Source organism: Eurypyga helias, unplaced genomic scaffold, assembly GCF_000690775.1.
Source record: "Eurypyga helias isolate BGI_N326 unplaced genomic scaffold, ASM69077v1 scaffold34760, whole genome shotgun sequence".
NCBI classification, from domain to species: Eukaryota; Metazoa; Chordata; class Aves; order Eurypygiformes; family Eurypygidae; genus Eurypyga; species Eurypyga helias.
In genome coordinates, this window is record NW_010226863.1 from 537 (window position 1) to 909 (window position 373).

Sequence of the window (373 nt, forward strand, 5' to 3'; positions counted from 1 at the left end):
GTCTTTGGGGTGGCAGTACCGCTGCCGGCAGACCACCACCAGCGCCACGAAGGACGCCAGGAAGATGGTGGCCAGGACCCCGATGGCCACGATGACGACCGTCTCCATGGCCGGTCCCCACCCGGGGGGCTCAGGCATCTGGTGCCATCTCGTCACAGCGGGGTCTGCGGGGAGAGGGGGACCAGGGATGGATCCCTGCCCCAGCGCGTCCCTCCAGAGGCACCGTCACCCAGGGGGGACGGAGGGGAAGGGGTGATGCTGGGTGTGGGGTGGAGCAGGATTCGGCCATGGCACATGAGGGGCTGCCCCCATCCCGTCACCACGGTGACATGGGGCAGGGGCTGGGATGAGGAGAGCGAGGTCTGAGCCATAT

At 68.4% G+C, this 373-nt stretch overlaps 1 protein-coding gene across 1 annotated transcript in view; it reads right to left on the minus strand.

Annotated features, from left to right (window-relative positions):
• TMEM98 (transmembrane protein 98) overlaps window positions 1-108 on the minus strand; it is a 575-nt gene extending 467 nt beyond the window's left edge. The window contains exon 1 of the mRNA XM_010154804.1: window positions 1-108. This exon is cut by the window's left edge and continues 16 nt beyond it. Coding sequence (XP_010153106.1) covers window positions 1-108 — 108 coding nt within the window.
• Between the last annotated feature and the right edge of the window lie 265 nt (window positions 109-373).